This window comes from Cetorhinus maximus, chromosome 14, assembly GCF_964194155.1.
Source record: "Cetorhinus maximus chromosome 14, sCetMax3.hap1.1, whole genome shotgun sequence".
Classification (NCBI taxonomy): domain Eukaryota; kingdom Metazoa; phylum Chordata; class Chondrichthyes; order Lamniformes; family Cetorhinidae; genus Cetorhinus; species Cetorhinus maximus.
In genome coordinates, this window is record NC_135892.1 from 38,533,294 (window position 1) to 38,556,641 (window position 23,348).

The 23,348-nt window shown below is 43.5% G+C and overlaps 1 protein-coding gene across 4 annotated transcripts in view; it reads left to right on the forward strand.

Moving 5' to 3' along the window:
- tulp4a (TUB like protein 4a) overlaps positions 1 to 23,348 on the forward strand; it is a 408,102-nt gene that overhangs the window by 105,512 nt on the left and 279,242 nt on the right. For all 4 annotated transcript variants that reach the window (XM_078556828.1, XM_078556825.1, XM_078556826.1 and 1 more), the window contains 2 exons: positions 7,622 to 7,750; positions 18,439 to 18,600. Coding sequence is in view for 2 of the 4 variants with exons in the window: in XM_078556825.1 (XP_078412951.1) it covers positions 7,622 to 7,750; positions 18,439 to 18,600 (291 nt within the window). In the remaining 2 variants the exon portion in view is untranslated. The remainder of the gene's footprint in view (positions 1 to 7,621; positions 7,751 to 18,438; positions 18,601 to 23,348) is intronic.

Genomic DNA, 23,348 nt, shown 5'->3' on the forward strand with positions numbered 1-23,348 from the left:
CTCGCGCCATCCCTCTCTCGCCATCCCTCTCTTTCTCTCGCCATCCCTCTCTTTCTCTCTCTCGCCATCCTTCTCTCTTTCTCTTTTTCTCTCGCCATCTCTCTCTCTCTCGCCATCTCTTTCTCTCTCGCCATCTCTTTCTCTCTCGCCATCTCTTTCTCTCGCCATCCATCTCTCTTTCTCTCGCCTTCCCTCTCTTTCTCACTCTCTTGCCATCTTACTCTCTCTCGCCATCTCTCTCTCTCTCGCCATCTCTATCTCTCTCGCCATCTCTCTCGCCGTTTCTCTCTCTCTCGCCGTCTCTCTCTCTCTAGCCGTCCCTCTCTCTCGCCAACCCATCCCCCTCTCTCTCGCCATCCCATCCCTCTCTCTCTCGCCATCCCATCCCTCTTTCTCTCGCCATCCAATCTCTCTCTTGCCATCCGCTTCTCTCTCTCTCTCTCGCCACCGTTCTCTGTCTCTTGTCATCCTTCTTGGCATCTCTCTCACCATCCCTCTTTCCCTTGCCATCCCAACCTCCCTCTCTCTCTTCCCCTCTCTCCATCCCCCTCACGCCATCCCTCTCGTGCCATCCCTCCCTCTCTCACCATCCCTCTCTCTTTCTCTTTTTCTCTCGCCATCCCTCTCTCTCGCCATTCCTCTCTCTCACCATCTCTCTCTCTCTCACCATCTCTCTCTCTCTCGCCATCTCTCTCTCTCGCCCTCTCTCTTGCCGTGTCTCTCTCTCTCGCCGTGTCTCTCTCTCTCGCCGTGTCTCTCTCTCTCGCCGTGTCTCTCTCTCTCGCCGTGTCTCTCTCTCTCGCCGTGTCTCTCTCTCTCGCCGTGTCTCTCTCTCTCGCCGTGTCTCTCTCTCTCGCCGTCTCTCTCTCTCTCGCCGTCTCTCTCTCTCTCGCCGTCTCTCTCTCTCTCGCCGTCTCTCTCTCTCTCGCCGTCTCTCTCTCTCTCGCCGTCTCTCTCTCTCGCCGTCTCTCTCTCTCGCCGTCTCTCTCTCTCTCGCCGTCTCTCTCGCTCTCTCTCTCGCCATCTCTCTCTCTCTCTCTCTCGCCGTCTCTCTCTCTCTCGCCATCTCTTTTCTCTCGCCATCCCTCTCTCTCTCGCCATCCCTCTCTCTCTCGCCATCCCTCTCTCTCTCACCATCTCTCTCTCTCGCCATCCTTCTCTCTCGCGCCATCCCTCTCTCTCTCGCGCCATCCCTCTCTCTCTCGCCATCCCTCTCTTTCTCTCTCTCTCGCCATCCCTCTCTTTCTCTCTCTCTCGCCATCCCTCTCTTTCTCTCTCTCTCGCCATCCCTCTCTCTTTCTCTTTTTCTCTCGCCATCTCTCTCTCTCTCGCCATCTCTCTCTCTCTCGCCATCTCTTTCTCTCTCGCCATCTCTTTCTCTCTCGCCATCTCTCTCTCGCCATCTCTCTCGCCATCTCTCTCTCTCTCGCCATCTCTCTCGCCATCCTTCTCTCTCGCGCCATCCCTCTCTCTCTCGCGCCATCCCTCTCTCGCCATCCCTCTCTTTCTCTCGCCATCCCTCTCTTTCTCTCTCTCGCCATCCTTCTCTCTTTCTCTTTTTCTCTCGCCATCTCTCTCTCTCTCGCCATCTCTTTCTCTCTCGCCATCTCTTTCTCTCTCGCCATCTCTTTCTCTCTCGCCATCTCTTTCTCTCTCGCCATCCCTCTCTCTCTCGCCATCCCTCTCTCTCGCCATCCCTCTCTCTCTCGCCATCTCTCTCTCGCCATCCTTCTCTCTCGCGCCATCCCTCTCTCGCGCCATCCCCCTCTCTCGCGCCATCCCTCTCTCTCGCGCCATCCCTCTTTCTCTCGCCATCTCTCTCTCTCGCCATCTCTCGCCATCCCTCTCTCTTTCTCTTTTTCTCTCGCTATCCCTCTCTCTTTCTCTTTCTCTTTTTCTCTCGCCATCCCTCACTTTCTCTCTCTCTCTTCATCCCTCTCTCTTTATCTCTCTCTCTCGCCATCTATCTTTATCTCTATCTCTCGCCATCTATTTCTATCTCTCTCTCGCCATCTCTCTCTCTCGCCATCCCTCTCTCTTTCTCGCCATCCCTCTCTCTTTCGCCATCGCTCTCGCCATCCCTTTTTCTTGCCATCCCTCTCTTTCTTGCCATACCTCTCTCTTTCTCGCCATCCATCTCTCTCTCTTGCCATCCCCCACTCTATCTCCCTCGCGCTCCATCCGTCCCCCCTCTCTCTCTCTCTTTCTCGCTCTCCATCCGCCTCCCTCTATCTCTCTCTCTTGCTCTCCATCCGCCTATCCCTCTCTCACTTTCCATCCGCCCCTCTCTTTCTCTCTCTCTCTCTCCATCCGTCTCTCTCTCTCTCGCTCTCCATCCGCCCCCTCCCTCTCTCTCTCTTGCTCTCCATCCGCCTCTCTCTCTCTCTCTCCTTCTCCCTCCATCCGCCCCTCTCTCTCTGTCTCTCTCCACCCGCCTCTCTCTCTCCCGCTATCCACCTCTCTCTCTCCATCTGCCTCTCTCGATCTCTCTATCCGTCTCACTCTCTCCCTTCATCTGCACCTCTCTCTCTCTCCGTCCGCCCCTCTCTCTCGCTCTCCGTCCGCCCCTCTCTCTCTCTCGCTCTCCGTCCGCCCCTCTCTCTCTCTCGCTCTCCGTCCGCCCCTCTCTCTCTCTCGCTCTCCGTCCGCCCCTCTCTCTCGCTCCCCCTCCATCCGCCCCTCTTGTTCGCTCCCCCTCCATCCGCCCCTCTCGCTCTCTCCCCCTCCATCCGCCCCTCTTGCTCGGTCCCCCTCCATCTGCCTCTCTCGCTCGCTGTCCCTCCATTCGCCTCTCTCGCTCGCTCTCCCTCCATTCGCCTCTCTCGCTCGCTCTCCCTCCATTCGCCTCTCTTGCTCGCTCTCCCTCCATCCGCCTCTCTCGTTCGCTCTCTCCACCCACTCACTCAACTTGTCTAAATCATTTTGAAGCCTCTTAACATCCCACTCACACTCACATTCCCACCTAGTTTTGTGTCGTCAGTAAACCTGGAAATATTGCATTTGGTTCCCTCATCCAAAACATTGATATATATTGTGAATAACTGGGACCCAAGCACAGATCTTTGCGGTACCCCACTAGTCACCACCTGCCGCTCTGAAAAAGGCCATTTATTCACACATCCTTTCCCCATGGCTCCCGCCTCTCTGGCCCCGTCACTCCTGGCCCCGCCCCTCCCAGCCCTCGCCCCTTCCCGGCCCCCACCCCTCTCGCCTCTCTTTTTAAAACAGATTGAGATCCAAGGATCTCAGGTGGGTTGCTAGCCTGTATTTCAAACATAGAAAATACTATCTTCATTGTTCACCACATGGAATGCGGATAGGGTTGTATTTCAGTTTGGATTTCATGAGGGAAAAGGCAGCTGGAAGATTTCTTCTATCCCAAGGCTGGTGGTAAAAATCTACAGTGGTCCTCACAGAGCGTTGTGGCAGAAAGCAGTCAGCAGAGTTAGCTTGAGAAACTGAACAAGGAGCTGAGGCATCCACAGTTGTGAAGTCAGTGAAGGAATGAGTGGCAGGTCGCATAGCCAAAGCTAATGGAAGAACCCCGCATAGAATCTAATATTTGGAAGAACAACTGGAATAGGAAGTTGAATTAACTTTTTGAGTTGGTCCCATGAATAATGAATGCATTCAAGATTACTTGAAGGGAACTCTTGGGTTGTGGCAGTCGGGAGGCAGTCAAAAAGAACTGAATTATTTTACACAATAATGTGCCTTTTTCAAATCAAAATGTATTTCATTGTTTATGCAGTGAGCAACAAGGAACCAATAAAATAAGGTTTTCTTGAGTTTAAGAAAGAGCAAATTTATTAACCACTAAACCTGAGGAAAAGAAAAACATACACACAGATATCAGAAATGAGGAAGGTTCGAGTCCAATTTAAAAAAAAAAGGTGAAAATAACATAGTTAAGTGTGCTTTGATTGCCTCGGAGGTGTAGATTTTTAAACAATGCAGTCGATTTGGATTAGTTGGTTTTGTGGATGCGGTCAGATGCAGCAGATGTTGCAATTATTACACGATCTCAGTTCGCTGGTAGAGTTCTAGTTAGGTTGTCATCTGAACCGGGGAATACACTTTTTTCAAAGAGAGAGAGGGAGAGAGAGTTTTCAGCTTGTCTCTTCTGCTAAAGCCTTTCTTCTATATCTCTGCGGTGCCTATAGCCTGGCCTTTACACTTCACCCACTGTGTATTTCCAGGGGTTTTTTGGGTGGGTTTGGCTGTGACAGCCATTGTTTCAATATCCAGCACTTTGCATTTTAATGTGTCTTCCTTAAACAGTGATGAGTTTGGATGGGTCTCTGAAGGTTTGATTGTTTTTCAACTTCAATTTGGAAGGTGGCCTTGCATTTTTAGGTAGTTTGTTCTGTTTCGTTTCAAATTGCAAAATTACCAGTCAGTTGAAAGTTGAAAAATCATATTTTCAAAAATAAAGGGGCATAGCCTCATGGCAGCCAGTCTCTTTTCACACAGCCTCTTTGCTTCTTTTATTTGCTTTTTCAATTCCCCTCTGAACCTCAGTATTCAGCCTGGTTCTCTGTTGTATTATCCACTTGATATCTGTCATAAGCGCACTTTTTCTTCTTCTTTTCAATCTCTATTTCTTTGTCATCCAGGGAACTCTGGATTTGTTTGCCCTAACTTTCCCTTTTGCGGGAGTATATCTTGACTGTGCCCAAACCATCTCTTCTTTAAAAGCAGTCCATTTTCCGTTCCAGTTTTGCCTGCCAACCTTTGATTCCAATTCATCAGGGCCATATCACTCTTATCCTATTGAGGTTGGCTTTCCCCCAGTTAGTTATTCCTACTCTGGATTGTTCCTTGTCCATATATCATGGGCAACCTAAACCATATGATACGATGCCACCTGATACACTTGGCCCACCTCAATCCCAAGAACTAGATCTTCTAGCAGTGCCTCCTTTCTCTTTGGACTAGAAACATACTGCTGTAGAAAATTCTCCTCAACACACTCCATTAACTCTTGCCCCTCTCTGTCCTTTACACTACTATTATCCCTGTCTATATTCAGATAATTAAAGTCCCCCATTATAACTACTCTATAATTTTTGCACCTCTCTGTAGTTTTCTTGTCCATTTGTTCTTCTACATTAGGTTTGTCCAATCCGCAGCCCCTCCATGTGGCCCTCGGTGCGTTTGTTGAAAATGCCGGTAGAATGTGTCAGTGAGTTTGAAGATTTCTGCATGGGACTGCTCCTCCAATGTGTCTATCCCGCATTTGCTGCTGATAGGTTCGATACTGAGCCTGTCAGCAGCAAACATGGAAGAGAACAGGCTGTGATTGGAGGAACAGCGAACACTGGCAATTCTGGAGGCAATTGGGCATGCTTCCCCACTGCCCCCACACCCCTGGCTTATAATGCTTTGGCACCACCGGCTGTGTTCCCCTGCTTCCTCCCCACGTTCTCCCCGATTCCTCCCTGTGTTCCCCACGATTCCTCCTGCATTCCCCCAGTTCTCCCAGTTCCTCCCCTCATTCAGCCGACTCTTAGCATTTCCCTGGGTGTCCACCCGCGTTTGGGCGCTGTTAGGCCTCAGGCCTCACTTCAGGACTCTCTTCCACTCATACCTTCCTTGCCCCCGCAGCTGATTTGGTTTGTGAGGGTGGGTGGGTGGGGGAAGGCGCGTGAGAGGGGGAAGTGAGGGTGGGTGGGTGAGGGAGGGCACGTGGGAGGGGCAAGTGAGGGCAGGTAAAGGGGGGAAGGAGGGAGGGAGCTTGTGTGGGTGCAAGAAAGGGGGGTGGCAAGAAGGAGGGGAGTGTGTGCCTGGCTCACTCCCAAACCCAGCATTCTCATTTACCCTTACTCTCACACACCAAAAGGTACTTTCACCCACTCTGTGGTGAGGGTGAGTAATTGACTCTGAGACTGAGAGTCAGCTGAACACACACACCCTTTCACACTCGAATGGTTGTCTTAATTTTAAAAAAAGATGAGAAATAATCAATTCATTGTTGTGATTTTTTTTCTGCTTAGCAATTTGTTTCTTTTCATATGTCAGACTTCTTTTTTGAAATTCATGCTTAATGTGCCAAATGTTATCTTCCCAAAATTTGCCTATCGGCCCCCCCCCACAAGTATGAGAAAAATTGAAATGTGGCCCCTATGCAAAAAGGTTGGATAAGCCTGTTCTACATCTTTCTCACTAGTTGGTGGCCCCTACTGAGCAATGTAATTGTACCTTTTTTTGCATATTGTAGCTGAAATCCCTCATCCTAGGACGATTGTGGTAAATGTCTGCATTTCTCAAAGACCTCCACATCCTTCCTAAAGTGTGGTGACCAGAATAGGATGCAGTACTTCACTGCTTTTGTACTTAATGTCTCTATCAAGTCCAAGATCCTATATGTTTTGCCAACTACTGTCTCAGTATGTCCTGCAACCATCAAAGATCTGTGCACGTGGATACCTTGGTCCATCTGTCCCTGCACATTCTAGAACTGTGTCATTAAGTCTATATTGCCTCTCTCCGTCCCTTCTGCCAAAATGCATCATCTAACCCCTCTCTGTGTTAAATATCATTTGCCGGTTCTCTGCTAGCCTATTATGCAGTTGATCAGTATCATCCTCACTGTTTCCCACGCCTCCAAGTTTGGTATCTTTAAGAAATTTTGCAACTTTTTGTATTGTAATATCCAAGTCATTATATAAATTAAAAAGCAGCAGCACTGACTCTTGGGGAGTGACAGTGTCTATCATCCTCCCGCTGTAAAACAATTATTTACCAAAACTCACTGTTTTCTGTCCTTAAGCTAATTTTTTTCTTCAAGCTGACACTGACCCTTCTATTCCTTGATTCTCAATTTTGTTAACCAGCCTTTAATGTGGTATTTTTTCAAATGTTTTCTAAAAATCAAAAAGACCACATTTATTGCATTCCCTTCACCACCTTCCATGTTGCTTCAAAAAATTCAGCTAAGTTATTCAAACATGATCTGCCTTTTACAAATCCATGCTGGCTCTCCTCAATTAATTGAAACCTCTCCAAGTGCCTGTTAATTTTTGTAATCTCCCACATCATCAAAGTAGCCCTGGCTTTGGTTCCCTTACCTAGGAATGCACCTAGCCTGTACCTGAAACATCTCCTTAAAGATCACCCATTGTTCAAATACAGTTTTTCCTATCAACCTTTGGTTCCATTATACCCTGCTAGATCCCTTCTCATCCCATCAAAGTAGGCCTTCTTCCAGTTTACAAATTCTACTTTAGATTGTTCCGTGTTCTTTTCCATTGCTAATCAAAACCTCCTGTGACAATAATATAGCTTACCCAAGTGTTTCTGCCCCACTTGGCCTACCTTATTCCCCGAGAACCAGATCCAACATTGCCTCCTTCCTGGTCAAGGAAGTTCTCCTGAACATATTTTAGAAATTTTAAATTATTTTGTTATTTTGCATCTGTTTACAAAATATGATATCTGGATATGGAGATATAACTTTTAATAAAGTACATTGCTGAGATGTCAACATTTCAATTCCTTTAATCATATCCCTTAATGTATTTTTTAACCTTTTATGGTTCTGATTTTGCAACTCGAACATAGTTAATTGTTTTCCCCATTACTCTAATTCATGTACTTAACTTTTGCTGATTATATTTAGGTGGTACTTGTGCGGTGGAATGAACCATTTCAGAAACTTGCGACATGCGATGCTGATGGAGGAATTTTTGTGTGGATTCAGTACGAAGGGAGGTGGTCAGTTGAGCTAGTCAATGATCGTGGAGCACAGGTAAACATTTTCTTCAAATGAAAAATTTGAAACTATTGTTTTTTTAATTGATCACATTTACATTTGAAAAATATCAAACTTTTCTCAGAAGGTTCAGATTCCATTGATTAGTTTCATAATTTTTAAATTATGCAATGGAATAATAGGCATGTATGTTTAATGTATTAATTTGAACTTCCTTTTTCATTAGTGGTGTTAATCTATTTATTTTGAACCAGTCAATGCCTTCGCCAAAGTAGCGCAGAGATTCATTTCAGACTTGCATCTGTTATTCCTCTGCATAACCTTGAGGCCCATGGTTGTTATGTTTAAATCATCTGATGATTATTCATCTACAGAAGTTACTTTGTCCGTTTACAAATAGGAACATAGAAATAGCTAGATTTAAAAATGTCAACATCCACCTAATTCACCATCCATCATTCTGGTAACTACATGACTCAACAATGGCAATCAATCTCTCTCAATTAGTTTACAGCAGACCCAAGATTCAAGGGAAACCCCAGTGGTGGAAAGGTCTAAAGTTATTTTTTTTGTTTCAAACATATATATGTACCATATTTCATGTCTCAGATTACTCATTTACTGTTTTCCAAAATAATATTTTTGGAAAGAAATCCATCCAATCTGGTGGTTCAGCAATTCACTACTGACACTTTACATGCACTTTAAACACAGGGCCATCTTCTCATTCTGCTGTTATGGGTTGGGTGAAACAGCTTGTCATCATCTAGATTATGAGTTTAGCGTTTTAAAAACAGTAATCCCATCACCCCTCAGCCTTCAGTGAGAACATGCCTAACCTGCATAATCACTGCTCATAATTTGATTGGTTGGATGCCCTCTTCTGAAAAATGACGTATCCCTTTTTATTGATCTCTGATCTGATTTGGTACCTCAAAAAACCTGAATCATCTTTGTTATATTCGTTCTCTAACAGGTAAATATCAAGTTTTTCACTTTTGAAAACACAGTTATTTTGGATGGCTAAGCAATTTGAGTTAATTGAAATCATGCAGTTAGTAGTCAGAAAATAGGCTTGGCAGACCCTTCTGCCCATTTGATCTCTCAGTTCCAGAATTCCAAACTTGCACATTGTAACATTTAATTGTTGCTTAGTGAGTCATTGCCCAAATCTCAACAGCTCTTCTTCAAAACTTGTTCAAAACTTATTCAAATTATCAATCACCCTTTTTGAAATGTGCCATCATCTGTTCTAAATTCACCTTTAAAGCTGCTGAACCGTTGTCCTCTTATCCTGCTGCCTTGGTGTTTTTGAAAAGTATATTTACAACCTCTTAAAAAATCCCATGAGGCATTTTTTTAGCTGATCAGGTCTATTCACATAGTTTTTCCCTTTTAGCCAGTTATTAATATACATTCATACTTAATCCATAATACTCATCTACATTATTTAACAAAGAATGTTTTATACCTTTATTAAATGCTTCCCTTCTCTCCAGTCAATTTATTGAATTCTTTGAAAAAGTAACAGTAGACAAGGGCAATATAAATGCAATAGATTTGAATTTTCAAAATTATTTTGCTAAGTTTGGCCTTGGCCTTGACTAATGTCAAAGCATGTGAAGTTAGAGGACTAGTTACTGAGTGGCTAGCAAAATGGCTACAAAACAAAAAACAAAGTACGACTTAAAACTAGCTACTCAGACTGGCAAAAGGTGGGAAGTGGTATTCCATGATTGAGTCAAAGTACGTTTTCAGCACTTCTGGATGGAGGTATAGTTAATATTCAGAAATGAACTTTCAGAATGTGTGTGCAATTTTCAAATAAATTTCAATGAGGTTAAGTGTAAAGTGGTGCATTTTGATAGGAGGAATAAGGAAGCCACAAACTGCTTGGAAAATAAGGATCAAAGTCAGGTAGAGGAAGTGATAATAGTTCAACTCGATTTAGGGTAGTTATGGAAAAAGACAAAAATAGATCAGGAATAAATGTTCTTAATTGGGTGAAATGCTAATTTTACTAAGTTGAGAGATGATTTAGCTAAAATAGACAGGAAACAGCTACTTAAAGGTAAATCAATACCTTGACCTTGATCAGTAAATCAGATCAGTGGGAGACGTTCAGGAAAGAGTTAATGAAGGTTCAGAGCAAGTATGTTCCTTAAAAAGTGTGCACGGACAAATCTAGAACTGCTGGATGTCAAAAGGCTTAAGGGAAAGGATAAAGAGAAAAAAAGGAAGCTTATGACAGAAACGGTGGGCTCAGTGGGAAACGTACAGGAGTATGTAAAGTGCATTAAAAAGATAATTAGGAAAGCTAAAAGAGGACATATGGACAAGTAAAAGTCAAGAAAACCCAAAGATTTTTTATAAATGCAAAAAGAAGCTTTACCATCTACCAGAAGCTTATCTTCAATCGTTAAGATACATGTTGGGATTTATACAGTTCCACATGCTGTAAGATTGGCTTTATTGGCAACCTCGTAAATAGGGCCTGAGCCATTTGCTCATCATGCAAGCTTGATGATGAAATAGGGCACATTAAAGCCATCCTGTGAGATAATGGCTACCCTGATCTGATCATTGCTAGCTGCATATCATGCAAACTTATGACTGGGCCTAAGGCTGGCTCTTCCTTTCCTGAAAAGTGTCCAGGCAACCTCAGATTACCCTGGAAGGGTAAGGTATCTCAAAAATTTGAACAACAGATGAAGCTAGCTGTTGCTGCTACCATGCAGTAGCAACATGAATTGTGTTGACCTGAAGCAGGATGCTGCTGTCAAGCCAAAAAGATGTTCTGCCGATCACACAAATGAGTAATGAAGCATATGAATTTCAGTGCTGGTGTGATGCTAGGCTGTATGTCCCAAACATTGGCTGATCATAACAAACAGCATGTCCCTTCAGCTGTTCGCAACAGGCAAGGTACTGACTGTACCCAACCAGCCCATTCTTGAAAAACGCAAAATATAGTGCCCAGCATTAGATGGGATTCTGCGATTGGACAACATTTGCTAAACAATCCTGAGTGTGGTAAGAATTAAAACAAAAAGCTAAAAGCTACTGCGGATGCTGGAAATCCAAAACAAAAACAGAATTACCTGGAAAAACTCAGCAGGTCTGGCAGCATCGGCGGAGAAGAAATCAGTTAACGTTTCGAGCCTTCATGGCCCTTCGGCAGAACTGAAGCATAGTTAGAAGAAGGGAGAAATCTCCCTTCTTCTAACTATGCTTCAGTTCTGCCGAAGGGCCATGAAGGCTCGAAACGTTAACTGATTTCTTCTCCGCCGATGCTGCCAGACCTGCTGAGTTTTTCCAGGTAATTCTGTTTTTGTTGTGGTAAGAATTATACTGACAACCAATTTAGATTATCCATAGTGGCTCATAGTGTGGCTCACGTACATGTTCAAGAAGCTACATATCTTAATACACAGAGCCCTGTCTTTTCCAGACAGAAAGAACATATCCACACACTGCGCCTTTTTCAACTAAACAAAATAGGCAACAGCCATTCTCTGGTTCATCCCCCAAGGCAATGCCTAGCCCAATCAGAGTCAACCTGCCTGGTTTGAATTTAAACAAAGCTTGACAGTTAACTGTCAGTCATCAGTTAACTGGTACATTCTTGATGGCAACACCTCTATAAATCAGAGTTCACTTGTCAACCAATCAGCACTTTCTTTTGATGCAGACTAAATTGTTGTTCCCATTACATTTGGTATTCATGTGAATTGTCCTGATGAGTGCAAGACAAAAAGTTTTGACAACATGTCTTTTTTTCAGCAATACCTGTTTTTTTTAACTTTATTCTTTCAGGGGATTTGGGCATCACTGGCTAGGCCAGCATTTGTTGCCCATCCTTAGTTGCCCATGTGAGCTGCATTCTTGAACTGCTGCAGCCTATGTGGTGTAGGTACACCCATGGTGCTGTTAGGAAGGGAGTTCCAGGATTTTGCCCCAGCGTCAGTGAAGGAATAGCGACATAGTTCCAAGTCAGGATGGTGTGTAGCTTGGGGGGGGAACTTGCAGGTGGTGGTGTTCCCATGCATCTGCTGCCCTTGTCGATCCAGGTGGTAAAGTTCCTGGGTTTGGAAGATACTGTTGAAGGAGGCTTGCTGAGTGCTGCGATGCATCTTTTATGTGCTACACACTGTGTGTTGGTTTTGGAGGGAGTGAATGTTTAAGTGGGATGCTTTGCCTTGGATGTTGTTAAACTTCTTGGGTGTTGTTGGAGCTGGATGACATTCTGTGGTTCTTAATGAATACTTTACGCCTGTTTTCACAAAAGAGAGGGACAACCAGACATTGCGATCAGGGAGGGGAAGTGTGAAACGTTAGATTAAATTAACATGGTGAGAGAAGAAGTATTAAGAGGTTGAACATCTGAACTTGGATCAGATCCCCAGGCTTGGACACAATGTTAAAGGAAGCAAGAAAACAAAAAGCAGAGGCCCTGACCATTTTTCAATTCTCTCTGTGGTGCTAGAGGACTGGAGGACAGCCAACTTTGCACCTTTGTTTAAAAATGGAGAAAGGGATAAACCGAATAATTATAGGCCAGTCAGCCTAACCTCGGTGGTGGGAAAGTTATTGGAAAAATTCTGAGGGACAGGATGAATCTTCATTTAGAAAATTAATCAAAGGCAATTAGCATGGATTTGTTAAGGAATGGTCTTGTCTGACTAGTGTGAGTTACTTTTTGAGGTAGTAACAAGGAAGGTTGATGAGGGTAATGCATTTGATGTAGTCCATATGGATTTTAGAAAGTTTTTGATGAGACCCTCATGGCAAGCTAATTGTAAAAGTAAAAGCCCATGGGAACCAAGGCAAAGTAGCAAGATGGATCCCAAATTGGATCAGACACAGAAAGCAAAGAGTGATGTTATTGTGACTGGAAGGCTGTTTCCAGTGGAGTTCTGCAGGGCTCAGGACTAGGTCTGTTATTTTTTATGGTATATATCAATGATTTGGACTTGCATCCAGAGGATATGATTAAGAAGCTTGCAGATGATGCAGAAGAAATGACCCTGTAAGGTAATAATGAAGAAGAATGGAGTAGACTGCAGGAAGATATCAGTGGACTAATCAGGTGGGTAGAAAAATGGCAAGTTGAGTTCAGTCTGGAGAAATATGAGATAACGCGTTTGAGGAATGATAATAAGGCAAGGGAATACACAATAAATGATAGGACACTGAGAAGTGTGGAGGAACAAAGGGACCTTGGAGTGCATGCCCACAGATCCCTGAAAGTGGCAGGAAAGGTAGATGAGGTGGTCAAGAAAATGTAATTGAGGCATAGAATTTAAGAGCTGGGAGGTTATGCTGGAACTGTATAAAACACCAGTGAGTGATAATGACCTGGAAACTCTTTCGAGTTACCAACGGTCACAGATTGCAACTTCTTTCGAGTACAATCACAGTTCTTGGTTTTCCAGGAGTGGGACATGAACCCACAACCCTCTGATTCAAAGGCGAGGGTGCTATGGACTGAGCCACAGCTGACACCTCCATCGGGTGGAAATTCTTTCGAGTTACCAACAGTCACAGACTGCAACTTTTTTCGAGTACAATCACAGTTCTTGGTTTTCCAGGAGTGGGACATGAACCTGATTCAAAGGTGAGGGATAATGACCTGGAACTTGCTGCCTATGAGAGTGGTAGAAGCAGGCACAATAAATGATTTTAAAGTGAAATCAGATGGCAATTTTTTCATTCTGTTTTCTACTGGCTGTCTTGACAGGCTTTGCTGGCTGCCAGGTGTGAAAGCCATTGGCAGAATGCTGCAGCTGATGACTGTTGAGTATGGATCCTAGTCAACAGACCGGGGCATGGTGCTTGGGCATGGCAGCAAGGAGAGAGGGAGGTCCAGATGAAACACATCTTGGATGCTAAGGGAGGCTAGGATGGAGATAGAGAAGCTCTCACCACAGTCTTTCATTTCTCCTTGGATATGACAGTGGCGCCAGAGCATTGGAGGATTGCAAATGTTGCACCTCAGTTCAAAAAGGAAAGAGGGATAAACCTGGTATCCAGTCAGTCTAACATCATTGATGGGAAAAGTACTAACGACCATTTTCAAGGACAAAATTAATTTTTTTTTGGAGAACGAGGCATGGGTTAATATGGGTTAGCCAGCACGGATTTGTTATAGGAGAATAGTGTCTGATTCATAAGAATCCTTGACTCTCTTGTAGATCAAAAATTTGCCTTAAGTACATTCAATGATCCAGCCTCCACTGCTCTTAGGGGTGGAGAATTCCAAAGATTAATGATCCTTTGAGAGAAGAAATTCCTTTTGTCTCCACCTTAAATGGGAGTCCCCCTTATTCTGAAACTCTGCCCCCCGTTCTAGATTCCACCATGATTGGAAACATCATCTTAGCAGCATGTCAATCCCCCTCGGAATCTTTTATGTTTCAGCAAGATCATCACTCATTCTTCTAAACTCCAGTGAGTACAGGCCCAACCTATTGATGGAAGCAGATTCAATATTAATGTTCAAAGGGGAATAGGATAAATACTTGGAAAGGAAAAAAGATTATAGGGCCATGGGGAAAGAAGCTCTACCTAAGAGTCAGCACATGCCGAATGGCCTCTTTTTTAAATCCATTTACAGGATGTGGGCTTTGCTGGCAGGGCCAGCATTTATTGCCCATCCCTAGTTGCCCTTGAGAAGGTGGTGGTGTTGAGCTGCCTTCTTGAACTGCTGCAGTCCATGTGGTGTAGGTTCATCCACAGTGCTGTTAGGAAGGGAGTTCCAGGAGTTTGACCCAGTGACAGTGGAGGAACGGCGATATATTTCCAAGTCAGGATGGTGAGTGGCTTGGAGGGGAACTTCCAAGTGGTGGTGTTCCCATCTATCTTGTCCTTCTAGGTTGTAGTGGTCATGTGTTTGGAAGGTGCTGTCTAAGGAGCCTTGGTGAGTTCCTGCAGTGTATCTTGTAGGTGGTACTACTGCTGCTACTGTATGTTGATGGTGGAGGGAGTGAATGTTTGTGGATGTGGTGCCAATCAAGCGGACTGCTTTGTCCTGGACGGTGTCCAGCTTCTTCAGCGAAGTGGGAACTGCACTCATCCAGGCAAGTGGGAAGTATTCCATCACACTCCTGACTTGTGCCTTGTAGATAGTGGACAGGCTTTGGGGAGTCAGGAGGTGAGTTTATATGGCTAGTCCAGTTCAGAAACTGAAGTTTCTGGTCAATCGTAACCCCCAGGATGTTGATAGTGGGGGATTCAGTGATGGTAATGCCGTTGAATGTCAAGGAGTGATGGTTGGATTCTCTCTTGTTGGAGATAGTCATTGCATGACATTTGTGTGGCGCGAATGTTACTTGCCACTTGTCAGTCCAAGCCTGGATATTGTCCAGGTCTTGCTGCGTTTGGACATGGACCGCTTCAGTGTCTGGGGAGTCGTGAATCGTGCTGAGCATTGCGCAATCATCAGCAAACATGCCCACTTCTGACCTTATGATGGAAGGAAGGTCTTTGATGAAGCAGCTGAAGATGGTTGACCCTAGGGAACTACCCTGAGGAGCTCCTGCAGTGTTGTCCTGGAGCTGAGATGATTGACCTCCAACAACTGCAACCATCTTCCTTTGTGCTAGGTATGACTCTAACCAGCAGAGAGTTTCCTCCCTGATTCCCATTGACTCCAGTTTTGCTAGGGCTTCTTGATGCCATACTCGGTCAAGTGCTGTTTTGATGTCAAGGGCAGTCACTCTCACCTCACCTCGGGAGTTCAGCTCTTATGTCCATGTTTGAATCAAGGCTGTAATGAGGTGAGGAGCTGAGTGATTCAATAAGACTGTTCTAAAAAAAAGCCAACAGGATCCTTCGCTTTGTGAAAAGGAGCATAGACCGTAAATGCAAGGAAGCTATGCTAAACGTTTATAATACACTGGTTAGACCACTGCTAGACTATTGTGGCCTTTTCTGACTTTCTGAATCCAAGTTGTCAATGCAGAATGGTAAATTCACAGAAATTGTAAAATTGGATTGGGGAGTTTGCTGCCGAGTTGAAGAAAATAACCAATGACTTACAAAGAGGGGAGTGTAAAGAAGCGAATTAAATAAAATTTATTAGATGCAGGTGTAAAATACTGCACATTGATAGGAAAAATTGGTTGCCTTTTTAAGCTGATAGGAAAAATTGGTTGCCTTTTTAAGCTGAATTTGTAATTGAAAGGTACCTAATGTGATAGATAGTGGCATAGTGGTATTGGCACTGGACTGGTAATCCAGAGACCTAGGGTAATGCTCTGGGGACGCATGTTCAAATCTTACCATGGCAGATCGTGGAACTTGAATTTGATTTAAAAAAAAAATCTGGAATTAAAAGGCTGATGGTGACTATGAAACCATTATCAATTGTCATAAAAACCCATCTGTTTCACTAATGTCCTTTAGAGAAGGAAACCTTCCCTAATGGAAACCTACACGTGACTCCAGACCCACAGCAATGTGATTGACTTCTTTAAAAAAAAATGCCCTCTGAACAAGAGCAATTAGGTATGGGCAATAAATGCTGGCCTAGCCAGTGACGCCCATGAACGAAAGGAAAAAAAGATAAATTAGGCACTTAACTTTCCAACTCACTTTAGAGAGTGACAACAAAGTGAATGGAATGTATTGGTAAATCAGTGGAGTATAAATCAAAGGAATTAACACCAGAGCTGTAAGGTATTCTTGCCAGACTGCTTTGTTATCAAGGCACAAAGGAAATAATTCACAACCTGGAGATGGAAGAGCATGAAGTTGATGCCTAGAATTGACATTAAAGACTGGAGATATAGGGGCTCTTCAATGTCAAAAGGAGGTAGAACCATATTAAGAAAGGTATCTAAGATTTTATATAGTACTGGGAAGGTAATACACGAGCACTAGTCCAAGGTAAGTGATTAACAATAGAATACGAGGATATAGGTTAAAAGTAATGAATGTTTCAGGACTGGAAGAATTATTTACACAGTGATCATTTCATGAAATAGTTTTGGGGATAGATGAAAAATAATTTGCTGATTATGTCAAGTTGTTTCTGCCTTTTGTATGTTGTATGAACGGAAAAGGAGGATGTGTATCTTTATATGAATCTGTGATGCAAGTGCATTGCAGAAGTTTGTGGAAAAAGAGAGAAGAACCTGAATTCTGGCAATGTAATAATACCAACATATAAGGATTATAGACAAAATGCATCTGATGTAGATAATATTCTGATACAGTGCTTTGGGACTCTAGAGTGCAGTGTCAGTGTGTGTGGAGCATTGCTATTAATTTTCTCTTAGCTATGTAATGGAGCTGTGAACGCAGGACATTTGCTCCCCACAAAAGAAAATAAAGACAGTTGTCCTGGGCCATCTTGTTTAAATCTTGTTAATTGAGCTGCCAGTTTTCTCATCTAGGGTACAGTTTTATGCTGCCAGGAGTGTATCTGGTTTGCATCCTGATGCATTATCCGGTAAATTGGAAGCAAATAGCCAAGCCCTTCATTTGACCAGACGCTTTGCATGAGAGAAAATCTGAAACTGGCTTACATTCAAATGAAGGGTCTGGCTATCCACTTCCTCCGTGCAAAGTGTCTGATATGAAGAATGATCACTGTGTTCATTGTTGCTAGGTGACTAAAACTAATGGCAGGGCACAGTGATGTGTAAAGCTAACTGTAGTTTTGGTTTTCTTAGAATCATGGAATTGTCATAGCATAGACCATTTGGCTCATTGAGCCAATGCCATCACTCTGCAAGAGCACTTTAGCTAGTCTCACTCCTTGCCGCTAACCCTGTAGCCCTGCAGTTTACTTACAAGTGTTTATCTAGTTCCCTTTGCAAGCCACAATTGAATATGTGTCTACCACTCTTTCAGGCAGTGCTTTACAGATTGTAGTCATTCTCTGTCTAAAAAGTTTTCATCGTGCCACCTTTGATCCTATTCCCAATCATTTTAAATCTGTATTCTCTGGTTCTCGACCCTTCCGTCAAAGGGAACAATTTCTATCTACTCTGTTTAGACCCCTCATGATTTTGAACACCCCTACCAAATCTCCTCTCAACCTTCTCTAATGAGCACAACCTCAGCCTCCCCTTTTTATCCACAGAACTGAAGTCCCTCATTCCTGGAACCATTATTATTTATCTATTTTTCTTAATTTTTGTATCCAGGCACTTAAGTTCTCATGAGCCTTTGTGCCAATTGATGCAAATGATGATTTATTTACCATCATAACTGGTTTCCTGCTGAGAGTCCTATTAGATGCCTCTAGAAGGGGAGGACAGCCAGTGGAACAATGTTGGGTATGTCAGGTTGAACACAGTGACAGGATGATCATGAACTAGCAATTCCTGATTCACTGAATGATTTGTTAAATTTATATTCATTTTTGCAATTAAAATATTTAGGTTACTTTTGAAATGTTTGTTGTGCTGGGTTAACAGTTTTTAACCAGGGTGGTGGTTGGAGCACTGCAATTAGCCTCATAAAGTAGGAAGGGGGGTATTAACCTTGTTCCTAGCTGCTATCCAGCAGCCCCTGTTGTAAATGATTATATTAGGATGTTTGAGAAAATCTGGCACAGCTGCGAAGCCTCTTGTGACTATTAGGTGAGGCACAGGAGGGTCTGCTAGTAAATCTATAGCCCAGCAAGGAGAAATAAATAGGAAAAGGGAATAAAATAAATTCATGAATTGTTTAATTCCAGCAAACGACTTTTTTCCCCTCATTCTGCTTTTCAGGTGAGTGACTTTACCTGGAGCCATGATGGTACTCAAGCACTCATCTCTTACCGAGATGGCTTTGTGCTAGTTGGATCTGTCAGTGGGCAGCGACATTGGTCTTCTGAGATTAATTTGGACAGCCAGATTACGTGTGGAATATGGACACCTGATGATCAACAGGTATCAGTACTGTGCTTGAATTTTAGCTATCTAAGCAATGCAATGTTTCAATCGAACAACATCATTATAAGCTACTACTTGGATGGAGTGCTCTCAGCAGTTTTTCTCTGAAAGAAGGAAAACTGAAAATTATTATAGTGAGAATTGCACTTAATTTCAGTGCTTTACTGAGTTCTATGGGTTTGTCAATAAATGGTATTAATGTGAAATTTCTGTACATCCCTCATCTATGTGCTGTTCCTTGGCGACATCATCCATCAAGTTCCACATATATGCTGACGACACCCAGCTCCAGCCCACCACCTCTCTGTCCATCCACTGTCTGTGACTTGTCACACTGCTCATCTGACATCCAGTCCTGGATGAACAAAAATTTCCTCCAGCTAAATTATGGGAAGACTGAAACCATCATCTTCAGTACCTGCCACAAACTGTTTCCAACTCAACCCCTCTCCCCTGAGGTGGAACCAGACCGTTTGCAACTTTGGTGTCATATTTGACACCGAGTAAGCTTTGGACCACATATCCACTCCATCATCAAGGCCACCTACTTTGACCTGTAATACCGTCTGACTCCGCTCCATCTCATCTCAGCTCAACTGCTTTTGAAATACTCAACCATACCTTTATTACCTCTAGATGTGACTGTTCCAATTCTCTTTCGGTTGGTCTCCTATCTTCCACTCTACATAGTCTTAAGCTTTTCTAAAACTCTGATCCCTCTATCCCAACTTGCATTGAGTTCTGTTTGCCCGTCACCCCCATGCTCATTGACCTACATCAGCTTCAGGTCTGGCAGCACCACACTCGTAAAATTTTCACTTTTTGTTTTCAAATCCCTCTGTGGCCTTGCCCATCTATACCTCTGGAACCTCCTCCAGCCCTACAAGCCTTCAAGATCTCAGTGGTCTTCAGTGTGGCTTCACGTGCACCCCCTATTTTAACCACTCCACTATTGATGGCATGCCTTCACTTGCCTAGACTCTTGCTCTGCAGTGCTTTCCCTAAACCCCCCTCCTCTTTTAAGGCGCTCTTTAAAACCTATCGCTTTGTCCAAGCTTTTGATTATCTGTCCCAACACCTTCCGTAGCTTGGTATCAAACTTTTGACTGATAATCGCTCTATGAAGTGCCTTGGGAGGTTTTATACAAAAAAATGCTGTATAATTGCAAGTTGATTAACTCCAGTTTTTCCTCCTTTAACATCATTTATAACTCAGTCCAATCATTGGAAGAGATTTTAGGAATCTATTTAGCTTTGTAGCCCAAATATATAAGCAAACTGGAAATGTCTGTTCAAGTCTGGTTAAATCTGAAGGTGAAAAAGTAGTGGTGGGGGGGTGCTTAGGAACCATTTTAATACAAAACCCGAAAATGATGGAAATACGCAGCATGTCAGGCAGCATCTGTGAAGAGAGAAACAGAATAAACTTTTCAGATAGTTGACCTATCAACTGAATGTTATTTTGGTTTCAAGATTTTTAGTTTCATTAAGTGAAAAATACAACCATGAACTTTGATACTTATTTTTATACTAAATAAGTAGAATTAGATTTTATCTACTGTAAAGTCTAGCTGCAAAACAGATTTTAAAAAAAGTACTTTTCTTGTATTTATCTACATGTATGCATATGTAGTACCAGTAGGTCTCCCATTGCTCACGGACGGTCTGGAACACTGCATGCAGTTTCTGATGATTACTGTGGTCCTTCCATAATGTAACCATGAGAGCCATTTATCATTTGCTTCAGTATAACAAAATTACTGAATCAATGTATCAGGTAGCTGTTGAGTAAAAAATATTGCACATATTACCCATTATGAAAATTGAGTCCTCAGATATGGCTGTAATAATATTTGCAATTACTTACAAGACTTATAGAATCATATTTGGAATTTTCGGAGCCCATTGGCAACAGGTTTGGAGGTGGCTGAGGGTGCTGTTGGGCTCCCCAATGAGGTCTAGCCTCCGGCCACTCTTCCCAAGGGTGGGCTGGGTGTGTGGATGGCATCCTGCCCAGCAGCGGCGGGATTCCAGTTAAGGCCATTGAGGGACCAAATAGCCAGCGTTTTCATAGTGCGATGGAAGTTTATTGGAATCGAATAGGACCCCTGCTGTGCTTGCAGCTCGCCTGCTCACAGGAGACATGAACACAGTGGCAGGTTGCAGTGCTATTATTAAGTTTCCAGATTTATGTTTAAAGCAGCACATCTGCAGGCAAGTGAAATAATTTGGAAGTGTTTCCCCTGTGGACTGATTCCCAAGATGGTTCTGCCTGCTATTGATAGGATGCAATTTCCACCATTAATTAACGCCGGAGTCTTGAAAATGTGTGACTTCTTTCCTTCTCATCAGTTTTATTTGTCCGAAAATTAAAATACACTTTTTTTTTAAAAGAAGGGAATCTGTTAATGTTGGAATCACGTTACATGAAGTGCATGTTTTAGTTTGTAAGTGAGAGCAGCTGTTGCTAACTGGAGAAAGATTAAGGAATTATTCTTAAGTATATAAGAACTGGTGTACACCGTTGTAGGAGGGATGAAAAGAGGAGTCTGTGACTGTGCTCTATGGTTTGGTGAATAAAACCGTGTTATGGAAAAGACTACTCCAGATTCGTCACGCCAGAAGAAAAGCCGTCCTGAAACTGAAATGCTTTGAGGAAGCCCTCCCTGCAGCCAGGCTAAATTGGTTAATGGCGGGATTTCCACCCCTCAGTGGAGGAGTCCTGCTCTCAGGAGCTGCCAGTCAACCTGATTGGTGGCAGCTCCACCAGTCCCAACAGAGCCAGAACTCAGTGGTGAGCGCACCCGAGACTGCGGGAAAGAGGACAAAGAAGACCATGGCTGCTGCAGAAAGTTAAGTCCCGAGGTTTTAGTGCGGGAGGGATCCTAGACCCCAGAGAGTGGGGTGGGGGGGTTGGTTTTGTAGGGCAGGTGGCGTGGTAGGAAAGAGGGAGTTGACATCTCGGGGGGTGTGCCCTCAATGCACAGAGGCTGCCCCCCACCCCCCCAACTCCCTCTGTTTGAGGTACCCCCTTCTTTGGTGCCTTTTATTCATGTAGGCCTTAAAAACAGCCTGCCCACTCCTGCCTGCCTGTCCACGCCAACCGTATTATGGCATGGTCAGTGTATTATTCAAGTCAATAGGCTTGCTAGCAAGCCTAATTGACCTTTAATTACTCACTTAAATATGGCAGGTGGGCTGTTGATTTTGACTTTCGCCCATCCAGCGTATTATGGGGATCAGCTTGGAGGCAGGTGGTGGACTAGCCACCCGAACTATTTTATGTGCCCCCCGCCGACTGAAAACATGCTCAGTGGGGGCACATAAAATCCAGCCCATGGTGTCAACCACTTGCTTTATGTAGAAATGAAGAATGGGCTGGCTTATCTGTCATTTCCCTTGAAGTGGCCTGGAAGAATACTGTGGATTGTATGGGGTGCAGTAGTAGGCTTCACCAATACAGGGAATGTTACTGTCTGTAGATCAGCCTGCACCAAATGATTTAGGATTCCATGAAGGAAAGATTCCAAACGCCAGTTTCATGTGACATAACCAAGCAGGAGTGTCCTGACCTGTAAACACCAGGTTGTTGAACAATCAAACGTTCCTCCTTGTGCTTGAAGATTTTGAGTGTTTGTGAATTGGCGTCCAATTCATGCAAAGATACGGAAATAATCCAAAGGAATTTCCATCCTCCCAACTTGGTTACCAGCAACCTGCACTCAGAAAGTATATCTTATCAAAATAAAGGTCTCAGAAAAAATGTACAAGCAGAGAAATGCACACTGTCAAAAAAAATAGTATTCAATCAAATTACTGCAAACTGGATGTGACTAGGCCTGTTTCTCAGTTTTATGCCCATTTTACATGAGCTAGCTGCAAGCTGAGGATGAAATGTCACCTGATTTAGGGAAACTTGGTGAATGGTCTAATTTGCATGATTAACATAGGTAATTTGGTTTGCACAGACCAGTCGTGTGGCCTTTCAATTTTCTCTAAAATTGCCGGCCCATAAAACAAGTGCATTAAGAATCCACCTACGATGTATGTGGCCTTCACTTGTGTTCCTTCTCTTCTGCACCTTTTTCAGTCTATAAGTCACACATGTCCCTTTAATAGCGCATTCAGTTTGTTTTGTCTTGTCATTTTAAGGTCGAGGATGCATGACAGGATGGCAGGCAATTTGTGCATTGGAATCAGCCGATACCCCAGATCTGCCTTTCAGATAAAGGTTATTTATGAGCTTTTTTGTTTTTTTGCAAAGGAATTGCATAGTTATGGGGAATAAGACAGGCAAAATATTATCTAAAAATTTATTCATATGCACGAAGCTTGGAAGGCCATGTTATAGTGCCACCTACAAATATCATGGGCAATTTCAAATGTAACAGGTTTGTGAGGACACCCCCACTCTGTGAAGACATGGCAAACATTGCTTACATAGGTGAAGATGCAGTGTTCCTTTTTAATATATTTTGAAGTGTTAAGTATTGAAATAGAAGATCATGAATTCTATTTTTAAGGCCCCTTTGTTTTTGTGATTGAGTAATGCGAACGGCCGAATGCAACTAAACCTGAGTTTGTATCAAATGCACTATCTATTGCACTTAGGTTAGATGTTTGAAGATGAGAAAAGATTTTGGCTTTCATTTAGAACTTGTTTATTATGAAGCCTGAAATGCCCTCCTTTTGTTGCACCACCATGATTGTAGCCCCAGTAATGAGAATGTATTGCATCCAATATC